This window comes from Arvicola amphibius, chromosome 3 (genome assembly GCF_903992535.2).
Source record: "Arvicola amphibius chromosome 3, mArvAmp1.2, whole genome shotgun sequence".
In the NCBI taxonomy this organism is placed as follows: Eukaryota; Metazoa; Chordata; class Mammalia; order Rodentia; family Cricetidae; genus Arvicola; species Arvicola amphibius.
In genome coordinates, this window is record NC_052049.1 from 175,276,830 (window position 1) to 175,299,877 (window position 23,048).

The 23,048-nt window shown below is 52.8% G+C and overlaps 2 protein-coding genes across 2 annotated transcripts in view; both read left to right on the forward strand.

The window, feature by feature from the left end:
• Positions 1 to 385: 385 nt before the first annotated feature.
• LOC119810716 (cytochrome b-c1 complex subunit 1, mitochondrial) lies at positions 386 to 11,145 on the forward strand. Its single transcript, XM_038324329.1, has 13 exons — positions 386 to 540; positions 765 to 905; positions 3,981 to 4,067; positions 4,990 to 5,119; positions 5,762 to 5,960; positions 6,382 to 6,461; positions 8,414 to 8,529; positions 8,708 to 8,851; positions 8,966 to 9,126; positions 9,253 to 9,338; positions 10,054 to 10,142; positions 10,451 to 10,526; positions 10,957 to 11,145. The coding sequence occupies exons 1-13, from the start codon at positions 472 to 474 to the stop codon at positions 11,019 to 11,021; spliced, it is 1,443 nt and encodes a 480-aa protein (XP_038180257.1). The 5' UTR covers positions 386 to 471; the 3' UTR covers positions 11,022 to 11,145.
• Positions 11,146 to 14,636: 3,491 nt separating this feature from the next.
• Col7a1 (collagen type VII alpha 1 chain) overlaps positions 14,637 to 23,048 on the forward strand; it is a 31,980-nt gene continuing 23,568 nt past the window's right edge. The window contains exons 1-24 of the mRNA XM_038323795.1: positions 14,637 to 14,724; positions 15,217 to 15,397; positions 15,995 to 16,154; positions 16,241 to 16,334; positions 16,426 to 16,587; positions 16,708 to 16,871; positions 16,949 to 17,078; positions 17,182 to 17,298; positions 17,380 to 17,526; positions 17,613 to 17,729; positions 17,804 to 17,953; positions 18,036 to 18,164; positions 18,937 to 19,080; positions 19,168 to 19,293; positions 19,376 to 19,519; positions 20,096 to 20,215; positions 20,345 to 20,488; positions 20,836 to 20,961; positions 21,053 to 21,199; positions 21,405 to 21,527; positions 21,866 to 22,012; positions 22,250 to 22,384; positions 22,466 to 22,612; positions 22,690 to 22,826. Coding sequence (XP_038179723.1) covers positions 14,637 to 14,724; positions 15,217 to 15,397; positions 15,995 to 16,154; positions 16,241 to 16,334; positions 16,426 to 16,587; positions 16,708 to 16,871; positions 16,949 to 17,078; positions 17,182 to 17,298; positions 17,380 to 17,526; positions 17,613 to 17,729; positions 17,804 to 17,953; positions 18,036 to 18,164; positions 18,937 to 19,080; positions 19,168 to 19,293; positions 19,376 to 19,519; positions 20,096 to 20,215; positions 20,345 to 20,488; positions 20,836 to 20,961; positions 21,053 to 21,199; positions 21,405 to 21,527; positions 21,866 to 22,012; positions 22,250 to 22,384; positions 22,466 to 22,612; positions 22,690 to 22,826 — 3,279 coding nt within the window. The remainder of the gene's footprint in view (positions 14,725 to 15,216; positions 15,398 to 15,994; positions 16,155 to 16,240; positions 16,335 to 16,425; positions 16,588 to 16,707; positions 16,872 to 16,948; positions 17,079 to 17,181; positions 17,299 to 17,379; positions 17,527 to 17,612; positions 17,730 to 17,803; positions 17,954 to 18,035; positions 18,165 to 18,936; positions 19,081 to 19,167; positions 19,294 to 19,375; positions 19,520 to 20,095; positions 20,216 to 20,344; positions 20,489 to 20,835; positions 20,962 to 21,052; positions 21,200 to 21,404; positions 21,528 to 21,865; positions 22,013 to 22,249; positions 22,385 to 22,465; positions 22,613 to 22,689; positions 22,827 to 23,048) is intronic.

Here is a 23,048-nt window from a genome sequence, read left to right on the forward strand (position 1 = left end):
TCAACCATTTTGACATTGTATTCTTTCAAACTAACTTCAGTGGCCACCTTGTTGCTGGGGAATCACTGGCAGGCTGGTGCTTCGCTTCAACCCTTGGGTCGATTCTCGGGTTTGCACCCTGCCCTCAAGGCCCCCCGCAGTGCTGCTGCTGCTGCTGCTGGCGTGCTGTGTACACTGCGCTCCCGCAGCTGGAGAGAAACGGTGCACAGCGCCTCCCTCAGATGGAAGAAGGCATGACCGGGCCAGCAGGCGGGCCAGCAGCAGGCTGATGGACAGCCAGCTGAGCAGAGGCTATCAAAGGCTTAGAACCAAAGGAAAAAACAAGCATTAATTCTTGCGAATGGACCCGATGCCCGTCAGGGGGCGATCGAGCGCCAAGTCTTCCGTACAGCGCCTGCGTCTCCGCCTCAGACTCCGCCTTCTCGGATCTGCGCATGCGTGACGCGGCTTTACGCCGGCAGGAAGTAGAAGATGGCGGCGTCCGCAGTCTGCCGGGCTGCCTGCTCCGGGACGCAAGTGCTCCTTCGCTCCGGCCGCACGGTGAGGTGGCGGCGAGAATGCTGCTTTGCGGGGCTCAGGGATTCCGCATGCAGACAAGGAGCAGGCTGTCAATAGCCGCGCCGAGTGGGGAGGTCGCGGGGTCAGGGCCGTGGGAAGGTCACTGCGGAGGGCGGGGGATGGCTTCTCTGGCTTGGGCCCGAGAGCCGGGGTCCCACTGTCAGAGGCTCGGAGAGCAGTTCTTATAGGGTCGTCTTCTTCCTTAGCCGGCCTTGCTGAGGTCACCCTCCTTGCGGGGTACCGCCACCTTCGCCCAGGCGCTCCAGAGCGTGCCGGAGACCCAGGTCAGCGTGTTGGACAACGGGCTGCGCGTGGCCTCGGAGCAGTCCTCTCATCCAACCTGCACTGTGAGTGATCGCCAGCCCACTAGACGGGCCGAAGTGTTCCCAGGTTGGGATATGACCTTGGGCCGCCTTCTCCTGCGTTTTGGGTGGAGACTGGCTTACTGCCGGCCGATTTGATTTGTCCGTGTACCTGACTTCAGCCCTGCCCTAACTTAATAGCGGCAGCCCCCCAGCCAACATTACGGTGCTTGCCAAGGACGGGGCCCAATTCTTTTCCAGCTTTTTGTTCCAACTGCAAGAGAAAAGTGATTATTGTCTTAAAATGACAAAAAAAAAGATGGCCCAGTGTGTAAAGTGCTTGCTACTCAAGCATGAGGACCTGAATTGTGGAACTCTTTAATATACCTACATAATTTGGCTCCCCGATGTGGGGATTTGGGTCTGACACCAGTACCGAGGAGGGTGGAGACTAGTATGTCTAGTCTTTATTGTTTTATGTGTTTGAGTGGTTTACCCACATGCATGTATGTGTACCGTGTGTTCATGAAGCCCATGGAGGCCCAAAGAGACTTCAGATCCTCTGGAACTGGAGTTACAGGTGGTTGAGAGCCACCATGTGGGTGCTGGGAATTAAACCTTGATCCTGTGGAAGAGCAGCCAGTGCTCTTAACCTCTACACCATCTTACCATGCCACATACACATAGACACATATTTGAAAATAAAAATTTTCTTTCCTGTCCAGTTTTTCTGTATAGCCCTGGCTGTCCTGGAACTCACTCTGTAGACCAGGCTAGCTTCGAACTTGGAGATCCACCTTCCTCTGCCTCCCAAGTGCTGGGGTTAAAGACATACATCACCACTACCTGGCTAGGGCTTTATGTTTTTATTGACTGATTCAGTTTTTCAGGGACAAATAATGTCCCGTGATCTAAATTGTTGCCAAAACAGGGCATGGTGGCAACTTGCTTGATACGTGGAAGATGTATATGTAGACTCTAAGAAAGCTTAGTAAATCATGCTGTATTCCACAGACTCTAAGGAACTATGATTGTGAGAAGTTCCAAAGAAAGAATGGTTTCAGTTAAAATCAAAGGATGCTGTGGATTGTAGTCTAAGGTGAATGTTTGGGGCTAGAAAGATAGCTCCATGGTTAAAGTTATTGGCTGTGCAACCACGAGAAGGAGGAGGACACATCCCAGCACGCAGATAACAAGCTAGGAGTCCTTCGAATGCCTGCAACTCCAGCCTTGACAGATATGGTATCCACCTTCTGCCACCATGTGCACACAGGGGCACATGCATTCACACAAAGAGCAAAACACATGTTTACCCAGAATTATACTACACAATAGTGTATCAGCATCTGTTTGCAAAGCTTGTGGAAAACTTAAGGCAACAATGAACAAATAATAAAAAGCTCAGTCACGTGGGTAAGTAGTGTGTTTCGCAGCACACTGGGAGACATTTGATTCTTGCATACCTATAATCCTAGTACTGGGATGTGGGGACAGGAGGATTGGGAATTCAAGGCTATTTTCAGCTACAGAATAAATTCAAGGCCAGCCTGAGCTACATGACACCCTCTCTCAAAAAACAAGAAAACCCAAAAAGAATATAAGATTCACACTCAGAAGGTAGAAGCAGGTGGATTTCTGAGTCCAGTCCAGCCAGGAGTACATAATGAGATCCAGTCTTAAAAATTGAAAGGAATATTAAGCTTCTTTTTTTTTTTTTTTTTTTTTTTTTTTTTTTTTTTTGAGCCAGGGTTTCTCTGTAGCTTTGGAGCCTGTCCTGGAACTCACTCTGTAGACCAAGCTGGCCTCAAACTCACAGAGATCCACCTACCTCTGCCTCCCATGTACTGGGATTAAAGGCGTGCGCCACCACCGCCTGGCTAGAATATTAAGACTCTTTTATACTGAGGCATGGTAGAAGGGGTGACTGGAGAGACGGCTCAGTGGTTAAAAGCTTCTACAGTTTTTGCAGAAGAATCAAGCTCTATTCCCAGCACCCACTTGAAGTAACTCGTACAACTGTCTGTAACCCTAGCTACAGGGGTAACCAACACCCTCATGTAGACATGCAGGAAAACACCGGTTCACATAAAATAAAAATAAATCATTAAAAAAAGTTTCTTTGAGGTCTGTAGATGTACATCAGTGGTAAAGCAATTGCTAAAAGTATTCATGAGGCTTTGTGTTTGGTCTCCGGTACTGAAATAGGATGAAGTCTTCCTGAAGCCAGACACAATGGCTTTTGCTTATAGTCCTAGACATTTGAGAGATTGAAAGATGAGGAGTGTTTAACCCAGAAGTTCAGGACCAGCCTAGCGGCATGGCCAGACTCCATGTTGAAAAGTTACTGAGTCATTACAAGGTTTCACTATGGAAGTTATTTTTTCTTTTTTTTTTTATACAAAGTCTCATTATGTAACCCTGGTTGGGCTAGAACTTGCCATGTAGACCAGGCTAGCCCCAAACCTACCTCTGCTAGGATTAAAAGTGTGTGCTACCACACCCTGCTTCAGCACCTTTTTAAAATGACGAAGTGCAGAGTCAGGAGCTTTCCTCCCTGATGGAAGAATAAAATCCGCACAAAATGTCTAAGTCCTCCTATCACAGGCTAGCCTTGAACTCATGATCCTGCTTCTGCCTTCCATAGTGCTGGGGTTACAGGTCACCATATCCTAACTTGCCTGTAGTTCTTAGAGTGTAGAGCATGGACTGTTGTCTGTGAATGATAGGCTTCGTGCACAGAAGAAAACAGAATTAACTAAAAATTACAGTTGTGGAGCCAGGTAAATGGACACAGTTGAGAGAATAAGGCAGGGGATTTATATGCATTCAAAGCCAGGTTAGGCTTCAAAGCATGGCAGTGCCTTAAAGATGAACACCAAAAATGCTCCTGGATGCCTTTGATAGCCCATGAGGAAACCTGTGTCAGGTAGAAGGTGAGGCAGTGTAGTCATATGGACTTTCCCTGTGCTGTGGGCTCTCCTGTCTCTGTAGGGCTCTTATTGGAGCAGCTCTGTCCACAGTGCCACCTAGGAGGACGTTATGAAATGTGCAGTTAGAGTTATTTCGTGACTGGGAACTAGGCTGATTTGTTGTTTCCTTTTGTTGGTGGTTTCTTGTCAGGTAGGAGTGTGGATTGATGCTGGCAGCCGGTATGAGACTGAGAAGAACAATGGGGCAGGCTACTTTTTGGAACATCTGGCTTTCAAGGTAAGTCTCGTGAAGTCCATGATTCCCCTCAGTGTGGACCGCCTGTCTCAAAGACTGAGTCTAAAAAATTAGTCTCCTGATGGTGGAACTTTTGGGGCATAATCGCTGGCTATGCTTTTGGGAAGGAGCAGTATGGGCTTAGTTTTTATTGAGTGTTTCTCTGGTGAGTCCCTGCCTGAGGTCCCCCTTCCAGGTTGCAGTCCGTCATAGCAGGAAGTACAGTGGCAGGGACTTGGAGCCGCTAATCACATTATATCCACAGTCAAGAGCAGAGGGCAGGTTAGGCTGTTGAGGGAACTCTGGTTGTTAGGCACCACTGGCTCAGCCCTGCTGTTCTGTCCCTGTCTCCGAACAGCCCATGATGCTGTCTCCTCAACTGAGGGCCTACTCAGTGTGATAAGTACAGACTCTTGAGGGAGGTATGTGTTGGAATTTCAACCTTTGAAGGCACGTCTGTATTCTGTGGCTCCTGGTTTGGATTTTTTTTAAATGTTGGGCACTAAATTGTAGTGGTATCAAAGACTTCCACAATAATACGGAATGGAGTATAACAAAGGTTATTTATTTGGGGATAAACTCACAATAAGGGTAGCAATTTGCAGTCCTCTGTGTGTGCTGGAAACTGGAACTGAATCCTGCAGAAAATGCGCCCCCTCCCCTACATGCTTACATCTGTACTTAACAGTACATGAGACCACACCCAAAGTGGGCCTGTATCTCAGAGGCTATTGGCTAAAGGCGTTCCCACAGCATAAATGTATAACGTGTATTTGCCAATTGCATCTCCTGGAACTGGGGTTAGGAATGGCTGTGAGCCACCACATGGGTGCTGGGAACCAAACCTGCATCCTCTGCAAGAGCAGCCAGTGCTCTAACCTCTGAGCCAGCTTCAGCCCCTGATCCTTTTGATATCTGATTCCAGGGAACAAAGAATCGTCCTGGCAATGCCTTAGAGAAGGAGGTAGAGAGTATGGGGGCTCATCTTAATGCCTATACCACTCGGGAGCATACTGCTTACCTCATCAAGGCGCTGTCCAAGGACCTGCCAAAAGGTAACACCTGGAGGAAGGCATGTGCATAGAAGGGTAGGTCTCCAGGGCTGCAGAAGTCAGGGTCCCAAGAGCTCCAGACTGTCCCCAGAACTGGACTTCCCACTGAGCGTACACCAGTGGGAGATGTCTTTTTTTTTTTTTTTTTTTTCATGTTTCAAGACAAGGTTTCTCTGTAGCTTTGAGACCTGTTCTCAAACTAGCTCTTGTAGACCAGACTGGCCTTTTACTCACAGAGATCTGCCTGCCTCTGCCTCCCGAATACTGGGAGTAAAGGTGAGCACCAGTACCACCCAGCTGGGATGTGCCATCTTTTTAAGCCTTTTTTTCCCTTTTTTTTAAAACTGTATGTGTGTTGTACGCTTGGTCAGAGGTAGCTTAGCAGGAGTCAGTTATCTCTTCCACCATGTGGGTTCTGGTACTCAGACTCGGGTCACCATGCCTGGTGGCCGATGCCCTTACCCACTGAGTCAGCTCTTAAGTTTTTTTATATAACTTCCCATCATGTAGCCCAAGTTGGCTTTGAATTCACTGTGTAGCCTGGGCGTCCTTGAACTCCTGGTAATCCTCCTACTTTGGCCTCCCAAATGTCGAGATTGGGGTGTGTAGCATGATGCCCGGCTAACACAACCTTCCCGTGTCCAGTTGTGGAGCTCCTGGCGGACATTGTGCAGAACTGCAGTCTGGAAGACTCCCAGATCGAGAAGGAACGAGATGTAATCCTGCGGGAGATGCAGGAAAACGATGCCTCTATGCAGAACGTGGTCTTTGATTACCTGCATGCCACAGCATTCCAGGGCACACCTCTGGGCCAGGCTGTGGAGGGGCCCAGTGAGAACGTCAGGTGAGAGGAGCTGGGTGAGGTTGAAGCAGCGCGTGTCCCCATCAGCCACAGAGTGTAGGTCGTCTAGCTGCCTGTGTTGTTTTCCTGATTCATAGAATTGTTGTGTTGCCTTCTGGTCCTATGACCCTGTCTAGGGTCTTCACTTGTCTTGGACTCTGTTTAGGATATCCTGACAGTCTAGTGGAGGGAGCATCTAGGTGTGCCTTCTGTGTACCACTGTCCTCTGTTGGGAGTGTACAGCAGCGGGGATCTGATGCCCTTTCAGAGCCCAGTATTAGCTCACACCTTCCTCAACGTGTTGCCCTGTGGGTCAGGTGTAGGTGACAGAGGCTGGATTGAGAGGGGTGTGTTAGAGCCTGCTCTGCAGAGATGCCATGCCTCTTCTCGGCCACATTTGGGTGACTCAGCTGCTGTTTTGCAGGAGGCTGTCACGCGCAGACTTGACTGATTACCTCAACAGGCATTACAAAGCTCCTCGGATGGTGCTGGCTGCAGCTGGAGGTGAGTGATGGGTTTGCCGAAGCCCTGGCCAGAAGGGCCCAAACCTTGCTTATCAATGCCTGTGTCCTCTGGTCCTGACCATAGAGGACTCCAGGGAACTCTGTGCCTGTTCTGTCATTGAGGCACAGAGTTCCTCAATGTGATCCTTCTATGATTTGAGATGGGCTGGGATCTCATTCTGCTGCCACCACTGGCACTGGCCATACAGGGGTACTCCTCCTTTAGTGTGTGCCTCAGTCTGGCTGCCAGCTCCTGCCTATGCCTCAAACCTCTTAGCCTCACCTAGTCCTAGAATACCCTGTTTGTGGGCCAATTCCTTATAGCCTTGCCGTTGAGAGCCACCAACAGTGGCTCTTGGATGATGTACATTTGATAGTGACTGTGGCCACCTTAAAAGGGAGCTTAGAGGTGAGTGGGGAGCATATGTCATTTGAACCAATTTCTAAAGGGTGGTAGTTGTCACTCAGTGGGGACCTGGACAAAGAGGAAAGGTAGTGCCCCGACCTGGATTACTTTAAGGCTTGCTCTGCTGCTGGATGGGGTCAGAGTAAGGCGGACTAACTAGGGATGGTGTGACAGGTCCCTATGGAGATGGCAGAAGCAAGGGGGAGCAGTGGATGGATCACACGTAATTTTCTGATGCAATTCTTATGTAGGTCTAACTGTGGCTAGGGAAACAGATGTGCTTTAAACTTGCCACCAAGATGGGAGAAAAAAGCTCAGAAGAACACAACAGGGAACTGGGAACCAAGAGCAGCGACAGTTACTAACCCATCAGACTTTCTTGAGTCTTAGCAGGCTTAGGGCAGGTAGTCCTGTAATGGTGCTCACCTGTCAGGGTATGCCCCACGGCATCTTATGAGGTGTCTGGCACGGAGTCCTACCTAAGGCGTGGGTTTGTGATGTTCCTTGTCCTTGACCTCAGCTCCCAGGCTCCCAGGGTAAATCATGGCCCTGCAGGAGCACCTCTTTCTGCCGCACCTCCAGGGCCATCAGTGAGGTCTGTGATAGAGCTTGAGAGGACAGAGTAGCCGTAGCCTTGTGCTCAGCCTGTACCAGTTCCCTGAGTGCAGGCAAGGTGATGCTTCTGGGGTGAGGGTCTATGCTCATGGCATATGACAGACCATTGCCCTTTTTGTCTGATTTTCTGATTTTTTAAATATGTATTTGTGTTTGTGTGTGTGTGCACCCTTGCTTGCATATCCCAGGACAACCACAGAGTTGGTTTCTGTAGCTTTTTTTTTTTTTTTTTGAACCTGTCCTAGAGCTCACTCTGTAGAGCAGGATCTCACAGAAATCCACCTGCCTCCGCCTGTCTCTGCCTCCTGAGTGCTCAAAGGCCACTGCCCAGCTAAAATAATTTTTAAAAGATTTATTGTGGGGACTGGAGCACAATGAATGAATTATGAATGGTTAAGAGCACTTACTGCTCTTCCAGAGGGCCCGGGTTTGGTTCCCAACACCCTCATGGCAGCCCACAACTGTCTATAACTCCAAGTTCTAACACCCTCACCCAGACATACATACAGGCAAAGCACCAATACACATAAGGTAAAAATAAATCAATTTAAAGAAAGGACAATGTGTATGAGTGTTTTGCCTTTCTGTACGTCTGTGTACCACATGTGGCTGGTGTTTACAGAGGTCAGAAGAGGGCATCAGACCTGAAACTAAAGTTATAGATGACTGTAAACCACCATGTAGGTGTTAGGAACCAATCCCTGGTCTGCAGGAACAAGCACTTTTAACTGCTGAGCCATCTCTCCAGATCCCCACCCTCCAAGTCTGTTTTTAACTTCAGTGTGCCTGGGCCATGGGCTGCTTAGCCCTGGATTCCTAGCTTGCCTTCGAGACAGGATCTGCCTAGGGGTCATCCTCGTCCCTCTGCGTGTTCTCTCCTCTACCCTGTGCTTGGACTCTGGGTGACCGCTAACACCACTGTGTCCCCACAGGGGTGGAACACCGGCAGCTGCTCGATCTCGCCCAGAAGCACTTCAGCAGTGTATCCCGTGTGTATGAAGAGGATGCCGTACCTGGTGTGACTTCATGTCGCTTCACTGGCAGTGAGGTGTGCTGCCTGGTGGCGGGATTGGTGCTCTGAGTTGGCAACCTCTGGGAGGATCCTCGTGTGCATGGTTGTCTTCGTGATGTCAAATGCCTCAGGAATCGGCAAGGGTCTGGCATCTCCCGTCCTTTCTGTTTACTCAGGTCTGGTTTTCTGTCAGCCTTGACATATATTGTTTCAGATCCGCCATCGTGATGACGCCTTGCCTTTAGCCCACGTGGCCATTGCAGTAGAGGGACCTGGCTGGGCTAACCCGGACAATGTGGCCCTCCAAGTGGCCAATGCCATCATTGGCCACTATGACTGCACTTACGGTGGTGGAGCGGTAAGTGCCAGGACAGGCATGGGACCTTCCCTCCAGGGAGGAGAGGATACTGGTTGTGGAGCTTAGGACTGGACCACAGACAAGAGGAGTGCTTATGGTCCTTGCCTTTCGCAGCACCTGTCCAGCCCACTGGCTTCCGTTGCTGTGGCTAACAAGCTTTGCCAGAGTTTCCAGACCTTCAATATCTCGTACTCTGACACTGGGTTGCTGGGCGCACACTTTGTCTGTAAGGGCATGAGCATCGATGACATGGTCTTCTTCCTCCAAGCCCAGTGGTGAGTGTCAGCTCAGTGTTGCCACGGGAGCCGGGCCAGTAGGAAGCTAAGAGACAACACAGGGTCTCCCAGAGCGAGCATCACTCCAAGCCCACTCTAAACCCCCCCCCCCCCCCCCCGCTTTAGGATGCGCCTGTGCACCAGTGCTACAGAAGGTGAGGTGACTCGGGGCAAAAACATCCTCAGAAATGCCTTGGTGTCTCATCTGGATGGTGAGTCCTCCTCCCTGTTGTGAGGGGACAATATGTCCTGTAGTGATCACAGTGACTCAGACCTTGGCCGTGTGTGGTGTTTCACACGGTAATCCCAGCATTTGGGGGATAAGCCAGGAAGAACAGGAGTTCATGGTAACCCTTAACTACACAGTGAGTTCTGGGCCAGACTGTAGTAGTACTTGAGACCTTTTTTTTTTTTTTTTTTTTTTTTTTTTTTTTGTTGTTGTTGTTGTTGTTGTTGTTGTTTTGGTTTGGTTTTTTGAGATAGGGTTTCTCTGTAGCTTTGGAGCTTGTCCTGGAACTTGCTCTGTAGACCAGATTGGCCTCAAACTCACAGAGATCCACCTGCCTCCGCATCCTGGCATGCACCACCACTACCCAGTATGAGACCATACCTTTAAAAAAATAAAACAAACAAACAAAAAATTGGCAAGGTGGCCCATGCCTTTATCCCAGCACTCTGGAGGCAGAGGTAGGCGGATCTTCTGAGTTAGAAGCCACCCTGACCTGCCAGCTAAGGTACATAGCAAGAAAACAGAAGAAAGGGAGAGAAACCCCAGGTGCAGGGTTTGGAAGTTTGGGTGCCAGTGGAGGTGGGCACTACTGTTGCGGCGGGTTGTTATGGTGACGGGATCAGAGCACGGTCCTAGAGGCTTCTGTGGGTCCAAGATTGGACTGGACCTACCTCTAAGCTTTTCCCCTTCCCTTGAAGGCACCACTCCCGTGTGTGAAGACATTGGTCGCAGCCTCCTGACTTATGGCCGCCGCATCCCTCTGGCTGAGTGGGAGAGCCGGATTGCGGTAATTGGACTCCAGGAGAGGGTCTAGAGCTGATGGGCCTCTGCAGAGTTGGGAGTTGGGATCTGATACAACAAAAATTGCTCCCATAAGCATCTCTGTTACCCAAGACAGCTGCCAGTTGTAGGGGTGGGGGTAACCAGAGGGATACTGATGGCTGTGGACTAGGTAGGGAGAATCCTACCTACTCACCCTTTAGGTAAAGGAACAACCCCAAAGGACAAATAAGAAGTGTGGGGTGACACAAGAAGATACTGGCTAAAGGGTTGCCTGGTACCTGTCAGTCAGTGTTGTCTCTGTTTCCCCTACAGGAGGTGGATGCCCATATGCTGCGTGAGGTTTGCTCCAAGTATTTTTATGACCAGTGTCCAGCAGTGGCTGGATTTGGTGAGTAGTCTGGAAGGTCTGCTCTGCTGCCGCTTTCCTCGAGCTATTATCTTGTCCTCCTCTCCCGCCTCTGCTCCCCCGTCCCAGCTTATACTTTGAGAAGGAAATTAAGGTTCAGTCACCTGGCTGCCAGGGAAGTTCTTTTTAGAAAACCTGTCCCAACAGTTCCCTGACTTCTTGCCAAGCTCCTTCCATTAATACCCCACCCACCCCCCAGCCCACCAGGCAGGTACCCTGCATGTGGGGTGTGGCCGCCAGGGCCAGAGCATGAAAGGACAGGCTCTGCACCATGGGGAATGTGCTCTTGCCTCTTCCACTCAAAGCCTGTCTTGTGCTGCTCTGGGCAGCCTCTGCGCTGGGCGTGGCACAGGGCCAGGTGTCCCTGTGCAGGCCAGGCACTCCACCCTGACTCACCACCCTATCCCCACAGGCCCCATTGAGCAGCTCCCAGACTACAACCGGATCCGTAGCGGCATGTTCTGGCTGCGCTTCTAGGCAGGAAGTCTGTGCTGGCAGGCAAGAGGGTGGGGCCAGGGCCTGGGGTCCTCTGCCACAAACATACCACTCCTGCCGCTCAGACGTATGCAGCCAATTACCACCAATAAAGTCCTATTGAGAATTGTGTTGTCCTTTCTTTAGTATTGGCATGGAATCCACTGGGGAGCAAAGACTTCCTCACATTCTGCATCCTCTGAATCCTGCCTTCCCCTTGTCTGATGTGTCCTCAGCCAGGGGCAAGTGTGGAGGCTGCAGCGCAGAGGCCGGAAGCCTTTGATGCTTGCAGGGAGTTCGCCCAGCTGTTTCCACTCAGCTACATGGGGGACATTCCTTAGCCATCTTGTCCCAGGGGTGGGATGTGGGAGTTACGGAAACTCTAGGCCCAGCCTGTACCCTATTGATGTCCCAGTGTGGAATCTGGGAGCTTACGTGGGAAACCCCTCACTGAAGACACTGTACAGAGTCACTCTCTGGTGGCCTCTGTTCTCTGCTGGGGTGGACTAGGAGGGGCCACCAGTGTCCCAGAGGAAGCCGCTCCGAGTGTGTACTGTGGTTGTAGAGAGAATAGCCTGGGGCACAGTGTTCTGATTTGGTTTCTAACTGCTGTCTGGACAGGCAACGCAGGAATCCTTTGCCTCTGTTTGCCGCTGACTCAAACTCCAAGAATAGCCCTGAGCTCAGTGAGGCCCAAGCCCCCTCCCTCCTCTAGGACTGTCCTAGGCAAGTCCTGAGCTGTTGGCCTAGTGGTCCCCTCCCCATTTTCTAAAGGCAGCCAGGACCTAACCCTCACTAATAAAGCTCTCAGCTGCTTTATCCCTCTGCTGCCCCTTTAAGCTCTGATCTGGGAGAGACTTGGGTTTCCTCTTCCTGTACTCCCCAGGCTTCTCCAAGATCCCTAAGAAGGCCTGTAGGAAAGGTAGAAGCAAAGGGCCTGCTGAGCCTTTGAATGTGAGCAGGGTTCTGGGGCAGCTTGTTGAGAGCGGCTGTTCCAAAGTCTCCCCAACACTACTGAATGTAGCCAAACAAGCCTTGACCCACAGACTGTCCAGTGCCTTTCCCTCAGTTGTCAGGGGACAGGTCATCCTACTGTGTGCCCATCTGGAAGGAAACTGTTAGGTAGCACACAGCTTAGGTGGGCCCAACCCTGGCTTTGTGTAGATACAGAGTACACAAGTAGGTCCAGGAACAAGTCTGTTGTGCTCGTGGAATGAGATTTGATTTCTCTTAAGCGAATGTCTGACCCCAAAGGGTACAGAAGGGCTGGAACTGCTGGAGTTTCTGACTCCTTGCTCCTGAGCTAGAAGCATACAGGCAGGTGCCTACAGGGGATCATAAAAATAGCATGGTAAGAGCCATGAGTGCACAGGATTTGGGCTGCATTTCTGTGGCCGCAGGGAGAGGCAGAGCGAGCTGTGGAAGCACGAACAAGGCAAAGCTCCCAGTAGTCCTGGGAGATGCAGGGGCAGAGTGGTCAGAGGACACCCTGCGCAGTTCGCTGCAGGAGGATTGCTGAGGATACAGTGGGATGTGGGTCCTGGTTGGAGACACGGCTCCATCTGGTGAAACATGACACTGAGGAGGATGACGTTCAGGGGAGCATGAGAGGGAGAGGTTCACACTCGGGCTCCACTGCCCTGATGGAAGAGCTGCAGGTAGGTACAGGTCTCCAGTACCCTATCTAAAGCTGCAAGCCTGCCGGGATGCTGCAGCCAGGGGCCTTAGAGGGCCACACCCCTGTTCTTGCTATAGACCTCGTCATCCCCAGCCTTCTGCCTTTCCAAGAGCCTCCTTTGGTCCACACAACCTTTAGCCGAGGGGGTGCTTCAATTCTAGTGAGGCTTGTCTTGATGCTAATACTCTTTAAGTTGGCCTCCTATTTCCCCTAAAGGCCAGGCCCACATATACATGTATGTCCATACTGGACATGCCATCTTTATCCTGCTGCCGCCCACCCTTGACTGTGCCAGAGTAGGCAAGGATTGCCTCTATGAGAACGTGCCTCTACCGCCCTCATCTAGAGCATACCTTTTAGGGTCAGGAGACCCTGATGTTGGGGAATGTTTCTGGGACCTGTAAAAGCAGCACTCTGTACTGGGATAGTTCTGGGAGTGGGCGTCTTCAGTGACAACCAGAGCTCTAGCCTTCCTGACAACAGGGACACAGGAGTGGATGGTCCCCTGTACCCTGAGGTTTGCCCATGCTGGAAACTCAGCTCTGGCCAGGCCCAGGGGAAACATAACTTCCATTTAACCTAAGGGTCTGAAGGGAGTGAGGGTGTAGGGCCAGGCATATTGGAAACACCCAGCAGCAACGGTGAATGAAGATAAACTTACGGGATTGTGCTGAACTATACAAGACTGACTAAACAAAGAAACCGGGCCCAAATGGAGGCTAGTTTTCTTAGGCGTGTCTCTCTGTCTTGATGTCACCCACCTTGTAACATAGATATTAACTGAAGACCTCATTAGGAAAATGGGCTTGACCTGGGCTTGGGAATGACTGTCCACAGGACAGGACCAAGAGGGGTCAATTAAGAAGGGGAATGTTAGATACCTTGAGGCGATGAGGAAAGGAAATGGTCACAGGGTGGTCCCAGGCCCAGTCAGGGAACTGAGTCAAAAGGCTACAAGAGTAGGCTGAAGGAGGGAATTCCTACAAGCCAGGATGAAGGCAGGTTAGTTAGATGGTGGGACAGGGTCTGCCAGTGGGAACATGGCATTAGGTGGATTCCTGAGAGCTGAGCTGTCAGCATGGGTGGTCCATCCCTTCACATATGGACAACCCTTCCTCACTGTAAACAGCTGGATGGCATCTGTCTAGGACTGGTTCAAGACATAGTGGGGAGTGAAGGGCACTGGGACGGACAAGCATGCGAAAGCATGACACAGGTTCTCTCTTCCAAAGCAAGGGTGAATTGCTTAGATCCCCAACACGGTTTGGGGTCCCTAAAATAGTCCCGGTGTCTCTAGTTTGCTGGGGGCTGCCCTGCCTGTTGCAGAGGCTAGGGTGGGGCACAGGAGGTCCACCAGACAGAAGCATGGCTGATTCACAAGATTTGGGTTTGTCAGGTCCTATGGCCTGAGGCTCTGTCTGGGCACCCCCACGGGTTGGGGGTGAGTCAGTTTCAGCTGCAAAGTGTCCCACCATCAAGCTGCTACCCCTATGGTCTGCAGGAACCATAGAGCAGCAATGACTTCATTGGTCACTGTATAAAAAGCAGTCAAGACCTATAACCCTAAGTGAGGTTGGGGTGCTCTCTCAGCATCTGTCAAAAAAAACCTGGATGATTCCAGAAGACATGGGAGAGGGCCTTGCTCTTAAGTGCGTCATATCTTACTTAAATCCTGGAGAAGTGGGGTGGGGGAAGAGACCTTTAGGGAGGGGAGTGAGGGCGGGCCGCCTGGTCCCCGCCTGCTGCTCCGCCTCCTAGGATCTGGGACTTTTCTCCTCTGTGCCGGCGGGACTAGGACTGGCTGCAGCTGCGGCGGGAGCAGGCGGACAGCCAGGCAAGATTAGGACTTGGGGTGCGGGGGGCACTGGGCTTCCACCCGCCAAAGGCTCAGGAGAAGGAACAGAGGTGGGGTTCGTGCCTGACGGTTTCTATCACCCAGGATGAGGCTGCGGCTCCTGGTCGCTGCGCTCTGCGCTGCGGAGGTCCTGGTGGGGGCGCCTGGAGTATGGGCCCAGCCCAGAGATAGAGGTGGGCACCTTCCGGGATTTTGCACCCCGTCACCCATGCATCTACTCAAACTTTATCCCTGACACCTTCCCACCCAGGTTTCCTCCAAACTCTTCATCGATGCCTCTAACTCTTCCCAGGCTTCCCAAATTCCACTCTGGGCTCCCCAAATCGCCTCCTATCCCGTTGGCACCCAAATTCTAGCTCTCTAGATGCATGCTGAATCCCCTGCCCTTTGCCACCCAGCAACAGTCCCTCCGAAGCTGACTTCAGCCCCAGAAATACACCCCTGCTTGCGATCTATTCTCCCCCACGGTGCTTCTGCCCTCCCTGAGACAAGCTCTACTCTGAGCCCCACTGGGGCTTCCTCCAAGGCTAGCAGGCACACGCCTACCGGAGCCCCATTTGCTAGGCAGATGAAGCCTGTTGTCCACTCAGTCCCAGGGGATCGCAGTGCCTAGAGAGGATGGCTGGATTCCTAGGAAAGGTCACAATCTCTCCTCCCCGCTCCAGTGACCTGCACGCGCCTTTACGCCGCTGACATCGTGTTCTTACTCGATGGCTCTTCATCCATTGGCCGCAGCAACTTCCGCGAAGTGCGAGGATTCCTGGAGGGGCTGGTGCTGCCTTTTTCAGGGGCAGCCAGTGCGCAGGGTATCCGATTTGCCACGGTGCAGTACAGTGATGACCCACAGTGAGTAGCCGGTTTGGGGCCAGGATTGTAGGTCCCAAGACCCCTTTCCTCAGATAGGAGAAAGTCTAGAAACCAGCTTTGGGGAGTCCAGAAAGGCCCTAGCCAAGACCTCCTCTGGAGAGAGGTAGGGGTAACTGGGAAGAGTGTTCCTGTCCTGAAACACTCCTAAGCCAGTGTCCTGGAGGGGTCAGAGGTAGTGTGAGCTAGACAGGATGATTCTGTTTTCTGGTCTGGATAGAGATGCACAGTCCAGGTCAGAGTCATGTCTGGGCTCTCTGACCCCTTCAGCTCACCAGAAAGACTTTCTGTCCTGCCAGTGCCCACTGTCCTACCACTGGGCCCTTCCTCCTATTTAACCAGATATCCTGTCCCCCTCCCCCGTGGCTGGGAACCTTAATGGCTCACAGTTTGTTGAAGTTCCGCAGCACTGCTGGACTGCGTGGCACCTGTGGAATCTGTTAAGGTGGAAGCTTCCATGGTAGAGGTCTGGGATCTCAGAACCAAGGGCACTCTCAAGAGCACTCTCAAGAGCTCTCATCCCAGAGGCCAGGACAGGAAGAGATCCTTGCCTTTTGTTATCCTGTTTCTTCCCCTCAGGACAGAATTTGGTCTGGATGCACTCAGCTCTGGAGGTGATACCGTCCGCGCCATCCGGGAACTCAGCTATAAGGGTGGCAACACACGCACAGGGGCTGCTCTTCGTCATGTTTCTGACCATGTCTTTTTGCCCCATCTAACACGACCTGGCATACCCAAGGTGTTCCCTAAACTTACCGTGCCTCCAAATGTGACTCCAAAATAAATGTTCAAAGCATCCCTTACTGGTCTTGGCATCTATTCTAGGTCTGTATCCTGATCACGGATGGGAAGTCCCAAGACTTAGTGGACCCAGCTGCCCAAAAACTGAAGGAGCAGGGAGTCAAGCTGTTTGCTGTGGGTGAGAACCAAGCTGAGGCGAGAGGTCAGTTGGAGTGGGGACCATGCAGAGAATGAGGAAGTAACTGAGCCCTGTTTGGGCATCTCTTCAGGAATCAAGAATGCTGACCCTGAGGAGCTGAAGCGGGTTGCCTCACAGCCAACCAGTGACTTCTTCTTCTTTGTCAACGACTTCAGCATCTTGAGGACACTGCTGCCCCTCATTTCTCGGAGGGTGTGCACGACTGCTGGTGGTGTGCCTGTGACCTTACCTCGTAAGTTCCTGCCCATGCTGGGTACCCTGGCCCTGGCCCCCTATCCCATCTCCAGCCTGGGAGTGCTGACTCTTTACCCTCTTTCCTGATGACCTGATGCTGCCCCAACCCCATTCGCAGCTGATGGCACTCCGTCTGGGCCCCGGGACCTGGTGCTGTCTGAGCCAAGTAGTCAGTCCTTGCGAGTACAGTGGACAGCAGCTAGTGGCCCTGTGACTGGCTACAAGGTTCAATACACCCCTCTGACAGGGCTGGGACAGCCACTGCCAAGTGAGCGACAGGAGGTAAGGCTTGTCAGCCGTGATTGGTGGCTGCTAGGGGACTTGGCCAGCAATATGAGATGACCTCCAGCTCTGTGCAGGTGAACGTCCCAGCTGGTGAAACCAGCATGCGACTACAGGGTCTCCGGCCACTAACTGAATACCAAGTGACTGTGGTCGCCCTCTACGCCAACAGCATCGGGGAGGCCGTGAGTGGAACAGCTCGGACCAGTGAGCAATTCTGTTAACCTCTGACCCCATTTTCCTAACCACCCAGACCTCCAAACCCCTTCCTACTTTTGACCTCACTAACCCCGGGTGGACCTTCCCTCAGCTGCCGAGGAAGGGCTGGAGTTGAGCATCCAGAACATCACATCCTACAGCCTTCTGGTGGCCTGGAGGAGAGTGCCAGGTGCTACTGGCTACCGTGTGGCATGGCGAGACCTCCGTGGTAAGTGAGAGGTGTGGATTGACAAAACAATACTGTCCTGTGTCTGTAACGCCCACTGAACCCTCTGTGGCCCCAATACAGGCGGGGCAACACAGCAGCAGGACCTGAGCCCTGGACAGGGGTCAATGCTTTTATATCACTTGGAGCCTGGCACAGACTATGAGGTGACTGTGAGCACCCTATTTGGCCACAGCGTGGGGCCCGCCACTTCTCTGACTGCCCGCACTGGTGAGAAGTCTGGGTCCTTTCTTCAGGTTGGGATGGGCAGGCAGGGCAGGGTGCAGAGGCCATTGATACCCATGTGCCCTGGGCAGACTCCTCGGTTGAGCAGACCCTGCACCCTGTCATCTTGAGCCCCACATCCATCCTCCTTTCCTGGAACTTGGTGCCTGAGGCCCGTGGCTACCGGTTGGAGTGGCATCGTGAAAGTGGTCAGTGCAACTGGATGGCTGGGCAGGCAGGGTTTGGGGCTAGCTGCAGCTAACATGACCCTGCCATCTGACAGGCTTGGAAGCACCACAGAAAGTGGTCCTGCCCTCTGATGTGACCCGCCACCAGCTGGATGAGTTGCAGCCGGGCACTGCATATCGCTTCACGCTCTACACTCTGTTGGAGGGCCGGGAGGTGGCCACTCCTGCGACCGTCGTTCCTACTGGTGAGGGCTCTGTAGCTTGAAGTGACTGGGAAAATCTAGCAGCTCCAGACTCCAGTCAACCTTACAGTCTCCTCTCTCCCAGGGCCAGAGCAGCCAGCGAGCGAGGTGATGAACTTACGAGCCACAGAACTGCCCGGGCACCGGGTGCGAGTGTCTTGGCACCCGGTCCCCGGTGCCACCGAGTACCGTGTCACTGTCCGCAGTAGCCAGGGTAAGGCAGAAGCAGTCAGAAAAATCTTCTCATCCTGAAGTCCCAGCCAGCAGCACCCTCACACCCCTTCCTCTGGGTTCTGACAACTTCCGTCATCTCTTTGCCCATCTTCATCCCGACAACTGTCATCCCCAGAACTGCCCCAGGGTCTGTCTTTCCTCTCCTCTACCCTGCCTGTCTCGCCAGTTGTCTCTCCCCACTCCACCCACACCCCTACCACGTCTCATCCTCCTCCACCACAAGCTCTATGGCCCTCCCTTCTGCTGTCCTTCTCAAGAGGGAGAAGAGGGCCCCCCTGTGGTCATTGTGGTGCAAACTGGACAGATTCTGTCTCAGTCTCTTGATTCTTTGCCTCGAGCGCCCCTTCAGACTTCCATGTGCCCCCCAATCCTTCACATTTCCACTGCCCCCCACTAGGAGTCCTCTAATACTAATCTCTCCTGTCTCACCCAGCACTCACCTCTGCTGGGTGACAATGTCTATCAGCGGCTGGTCCACTCGCCTCGCTGTCATGGGCTCTCATCATACTACATCCTCTATTACCCAGTGTCCCCATTCACTGGTGACTCCAGTTGTCCCGTGCTGCCTCCATGACTGGTTCCTTTAACCCGCATCCCTTTCTCTTACTGATTTCATCTCTCACACTGCCCCTCCCCATCCAATTTTCCAGCTCCCATGAGAACCCTTGTCTTGCATCCCTGCCCATCGCCAATTGCTGTTTTATATCCCTGTGTGGTACTGACCCCTGCCTGTCCACCCTTCCTTCTCTCAGGAGTTGAGCGAACCCTGTTGCTCCCTGGGAGTCAGACAACCTTTGACTTAGATGATGTTCGAGCTGGGATCAGCTACACAGTGCGGGTGTCTGCTCGAGTGGGCACTCATGAGGGCGGTGCCAGCATCCTGACCATCCGCAGAGGTGAGCACTTTGGGAGACTTGTAGAGACTGGTGACTGACTTGCTGCTGTCCCCATCTTGACCCTTGATCCCTGTTTTTAATCTCCAGATCCAGAAGCCCAACTAACTGTTCCAGGACTGCGGGTTGTGGCGTCAGATGCAACAAGAATTAGAGTGGTCTGGGGACCTGTCCCTGGGGCCAGTGGATTTCGGATTAGCTGGAGGACAGGCAGTGGTCAGTGCGGAGTGTGTGGATCGCCAAGGGGAGAACTAAGAGGACAGCCAGAAACCGGGTCATTGTTTTTCTCTGATCCTAGGTCCAGAGTCCAGTCAGACACTGACCCCAGACTCGACCACCACAGACATCCTGGGGCTGCAGCCTGGAACCTCTTATCACGTGGCTGTATCAGCACTTCGAGGGAGAGAGGAGGGCCCCCCTGTGGTCATCGTGGCTCGAACTGGTCAGAGTCTGACCCAGTCTCTTGGTTCTTCGCCTCCAGTGCCCCTTCAGACCGCTATAGCCCTTTTCATCACTTACGTGCCCACCGCTTCCACCCTAAGAGAGTCGTTCCTTCAGCTCCCCCCGTGCTCCTCCTCAGCTCCCACTGTCTTTCTTCTTATTCCTGCTACTCATCCCTCAGAACCCACCACTTCTTCTCCACCTTCTCTTCTTCCTCTTCCTCTTCCTCCTCTACCTTCTCTTCTTCCTCTTCCTCCTTCTTCTTCCCCCTCTTCCTTCTCTCCCTCCTCCTCCTTTTCCTCCTCTTTCGCCAGACCCAGATCTCTTTTAAACTTTTACTTTGTTCTTTGCCTGATGCCCTCACTATCCCCTAATGCATCCGTAGACTCCTTTCTGTCAAACCTTGTCTTTCAGATTGCTGCTGCCTGCCTGCCAGTCTTTCCCTTTTGTCAAAATTTTCACTGCCTTGTTTGTGATATTTCTGCCTCCTTAAACACTCATGGAAGAGATAGCTTCCACCCTTCTCCAATTAGACCTCCTGCCCACTTCATCAGATTCCTATTGTCTCCCTCTCCAGACCCACTGAGCCCAGTGAGGAGAGTCCATTTGACTCAGTCTGGCAGCTCATCCATCAGCATTGCCTGGACCGGTGTTCCTGGTGCCACAGTATACAGGGTTTCCTGGCACTCAGGCCATGGTAGGAGGCAGGGGCTTAAGGGGGGCTGAGAGGCAATTCTGAGAGGAAGACAGATGGAGATCTTTTAGGGTCCAAGTGGAGTATGGGTAGTCTGCCAAGTCCTGGTGTTGCCTCTATCCCTGATTCTAGGTCCAGAGAAATCTCAGTTGGTTTCTGGGGAAGCCACGGTGGCCGACATCGATGGGCTGGAGCCAGACACGGAGTACACAGTACATGTGAGAACCCATGTTGCTGGTGTGGATGGCCCCCCTGCCTCTGTGGTTGTGAGGACTGGTGAGTGACCCTGGCCAGGTCTTCTCTCACTCGTCGGCTGGCCCACCCCACCATGTATTTCTACCTGCTCTAACTGCCCACCCCAATGCTGCTCAGTGACTTTCCTGTCCACGCTGAACCACCCATAGTGACTGAGTGTCCACCCACGGTGGTGACCTTGGCCATGCCACACTCCTACTTTGGAACACTGACCTCCTCACTCTTAAACTTCCCTCCACTGACCCAGCTGCACTAACCTCACCTAGCCTCCATTACCCATGCTCGCCTGGCCACTCCTATCCTGCCGGCCCCCCCCCCCCAGCTAGATACCCAGTGACCCCTGACCTTTCCCTTGCCTTTGTCCCTAGCCCCTGAGCCTGTGGGCAGTGTGTCCAAACTGCAAATCCTTAATGCTTCCAGTGATGTTCTGCGGGTCACTTGGGTAGGAGTCCCTGGAGCCACAGCCTATAGACTGGCATGGGGACGGAGTGAAGGTATGGCCCCATGACCCCATGCTTGTCCTTCCCGGTTACAGTGCCCTCCCTGGTAACGTCCCTAACTCTTACTCTTGACTGGCCTGGACAGGCGGCCCTATGAGGCAGCAGATACTCCCAGGAAACAAAGACTCTGCCGAGATACGGGATCTCGAAGGTGGAGTCAGCTACTCAGTGAGAGTGACGGCTCTGGTTGGGGACCGAGAGGGCGCACCAGTTTCCATTGTCGTCACCACACGTAGGAGGATTTGGGGTTTGGATTGGGGCTAGTGTCCAAGGGGTGGGGCTTATGGGGCTGGACGGGTGCCGGATATTGGAGAAGGGATCAAGGATTTGTAGTGAACCTGTGTGGGCAAAGTCTTCGGGGAGGTGGGGAATGTAGTACTTGGGACTGGTGCAGCCTATGGGGCAAAACCTCCCTGACTGTAGTGCTTTCTCTTAAGCGCCTGAGGCTCCAACACCTCTGGAGAGCCTTCAAGTAGTGCAGCGAGGAGCGCATTCTTTGAGGCTGCGCTGGGAGCCGGTACCTGGAGCACTGGGCTTCCGTCTGCATTGGCAACCTGAGGGTGAGAGGTGCCCTAGTAGGAACAATAGGTTGGGATCAATGAAGTAGGGGCGGAGTCATCAACATTGGTGAAAGGAGCCGGGGACCAGGAATGCAGGAACAAAAACAGCTGGGGGCCTAATCGACAAGGTGGGCGGGGCTAATCAGGCTTGAGGGGATGCATCTGGTTGGTCAGTGGAGAGGTCAGGGTAAAGATGAGAGAGGAAGGTCCGTCAGGTGGATGGACTTGATCAGCAGTGGTCAGTGTGGTTGGTGGGAGTCGGTGAGGTGGGTGTGTCTGTCACTGTTAATCACCACCCTCCTGCATAGTCCTGGCCCTTACTCTTGTACTTGTCTCAGGCGGCCAGGAGCAGTCCCTGATCTTGCCACCTGAGTCTAACAGCTACAACCTGGATGGACTGGAGCCAGCCACCCTGTACCATGTATGGCTGAGTGTTCTGGGGCAAACGGGAGAAGGGCCCCCTAGGAAGGTGTCTGCACGCACTGGTGAGCCTTCCCAGAGTTCTGTGGGCTGTGGTGTGCGCTTCCCCTCTGATGATGTAGCCTAATTTCCTGCACTCTAGACTCTAAGTGACTCCTGTAGCCCCTTGCCTAAGGCCCTGGGGGAGAATCCACCATTATCTTCCATAATGCCTCACTAAAGAAAAGCTGCTTCAGGAGATCCTGTCGCCTTTTTTCTTTGCATCCAGGCTCTGATTCTTTGGTCTCTGATTCTTCTTTCAGAGCCCTCTCGTGTCCTGAGCACTGACCTCCGTGTGGTGGACACCTCTATTGACTCAGTGACTTTGGCCTGGACCCCAGTCCCTGAGGCATCCAGCTATATCTTGTCCTGGCGGCCCCTCAGAGGAACTGGCCAGGGTGAGGTGAAGGCCAGAGTTGGGTGTGTGGTAATTGGGGCTCCATAGAGAAACTCCTATTTAACCAAATTTGCCTCTGCAGAAGTGCCCGGGGTTCCACAGACACTGCCAGGGACCTCAAGCTCCCATAGGGTGACAGGCCTAGACCCTGGTGTTTCCTATGTCTTCTCTCTGGCACCTATCCAGAGGGGTACACGAGGTCCTGAAGTCTCTGTCACACAAAAGCCAGGTATGGGATGAACAGTGGGAGAGGCTCGGGGACCACAACATGGCTGATAATGCTAGTGACTCGGTTCTTTTCTGCAGTGTGTCCCCATGGCCAGGTGGACGTGGTGTTCCTGTTACGTACCACTCGAGACAATGCTCACAATGCAGAGGTTTTCAGGAGGGTCCTGGAGAGGCTGGTGTCTGCACTCGGGCCTCTTGGTCCACAGGCTGCCCAGGTTTGGCTCTAAAGACAGGCAGACTCCACTGTCTCTGTCCCTCCTCTCTGCAGGTTCCTCACCATCCAACAACTCCCCATCCCTCTGGGGGTTCAGGTGCTCCTAGCTCCCCCCAGGCTCCAGACCATCTCGCCTGCTGGGTGACCCCCATCCTACCATCGTTACAGACCCCCTAATTAGCAGTTCTGAATTGGTCATACCGCCCGTGTCTTTTTCGCCAGA